The 1,822-nt window shown below is 33.1% G+C and overlaps 1 protein-coding gene across 1 annotated transcript in view; it reads left to right on the plus strand.

Moving 5' to 3' along the window:
• LOC110027361 (serine/arginine repetitive matrix protein 1-like) overlaps positions 1–1,561 on the plus strand; it is an 18,244-nt gene extending 16,683 nt beyond the window's left edge. The window contains exon 19 of the mRNA XM_020728751.1: positions 951–1,561. Within this exon, the coding sequence (XP_020584410.1) occupies positions 951–1,190 (240 nt within the window). The 3' untranslated portion in view covers positions 1,191–1,561. The remainder of the gene's footprint in view (positions 1–950) is intronic.
• Positions 1,562–1,822: the final 261 nt, after the last annotated feature.

Genomic DNA, 1,822 nt, shown 5'->3' on the forward strand with positions numbered 1-1,822 from the left:
ATATATCATAATAATAATAATAATAATAATAAACCAAAATAAAACTAATAAAAAATTTTGAAAAAAAAATGCAAAATTATTTGTAGTGTTTGGTTGGAGGCGCTAGGAGCGCATTGTATTCCTTCCTTTTGCAATCCAACTCAGCATTTAGTTTAAAGCAAACAATATGCAAAATCTAGTTTTGACGTATTTGAACCCTTATCTAGAAGTGACCCAAATTTGGCGATTTTCAAAATTTGCGTTGTAATAGTTCATGATTCATTGGTTGCAACTGCATCCATTCAAGGCCCACAGTTCATCCCTGCATCGTGACCACTTGCTGCAAACTTTTAATGCATCTGAAATATTTTATAAATTAGAAAAGAAAATTGCAATGCATTTAATTTTGAATCCAACCAAACAAATTCATTGAATTTTAACATATATACATAGCAATCTTTTTGCATTTTTAAACTTCATGAATTTTGAGAATAACCAACCCAAATTCTGTGTTTTTGTTGCTTCTGAACATTCTCAATGTGATACTAACATATTAATGATAAAGTATGCTGCATGTGAAGATGACTGAAAAGGTGTTGGTTAGAATATTGTTTGCAGATTTTCCTGTTCTAATTTGTGCCTGTTTGTGTTTCACTTGCTTTTTTCCTTGTAATGGCGTTAAAATTTTGATGTTGTGGGCGATAAAAAAATAGACGGTTTGTTTTTCTTTTTCTTTTTTTTTTTCATTTACAATGAGCACTTCTGGCAAGTCAAACTTAACTCCAATTCATCACTAATATTATTTGGCATACATTTTCAATGAATGGTCTTATAATATCTCATGTTGATTGATATGGAGATATAAAATTGTTCGGCAAACTTAATATTTATAATATCAGCGTTATAAAATCTGGCGCAATGAAATTGTTTTCATTTTAGTTCTGAAACTCAGATATTTTTGCTGTTGGTAGATGAACATGGGATTGAAGCCTAATCCTTTTGATTGGAAATCAGCTCCAGCTCCAGCTCCATCCAAGGGACTAAAAATAAAATGCCCTGTGTGTTTGGAATTCTTAATTGTGCCGTCATCGACGATCTGTGGACATTTGTTCTGTCTTAGCTGCATTGCTACTGCTATCTCAAAGCAGAAGATGTGTCCCGTATGCCAGAAGAAGCTCACGAAGAGGAATTTTCACAGGATCTATATCTAATAAAATCGAGGGTCTTTTTTTTTGCAATTTATCAGCTCTGTATAAGCTTTCCTTCAGCTTCTGGAAAAGAAAATCACGATGAAAGCATAACTTCAAGGGCTGCACGGGCGATTTGAAGATTTTCTTGCACTGTTGTTGCTGGAAAGTGTTATAAACATTGCCTCCGGCTTCGCTTTATTAGCCAATGACACATTCTAACAACCTTTTTTTAGTTGTCTGTAAGGAGGTATAATTTTGTTCTTTATTCTGTTATAATTTTTTGCTCTTTTGTTGAAGAAAATTGTGTCAAGTGAATTGAAGATTGATGGAAATTAGCATGACATTTCTTTCTTTGCTCCAGAGAAATCTGCTACGCTTTTCATCGTCTCGCTTTATCCCCATCGTTTTTTTAGTTATATTTTTGGCATAAGTGTAATGTTTGCTTGAATTGTCCTGGAACTTTACAACTGGAAACTAATGTGGGATTTGGCTTTAAATGATGGCCACGCCTAACCAATTCCTTCCTTAACTATAACAACTAATTATAACTGGTGAAGTTCAAACACAAAACCTGTGCACTACAGGAGAAATTATTTATAAAAGGAGTAGAAACAAAAAAATGAGCTAAGAAATAAACCATATGAAATGTCAAC

The sequence above is a fragment of the Phalaenopsis equestris genome, unplaced genomic scaffold, assembly GCF_001263595.1.
Source record: "Phalaenopsis equestris unplaced genomic scaffold, ASM126359v1 Scaffold000426, whole genome shotgun sequence".
In the NCBI taxonomy this organism is placed as follows: Eukaryota; Viridiplantae; Streptophyta; class Magnoliopsida; order Asparagales; family Orchidaceae; genus Phalaenopsis; species Phalaenopsis equestris.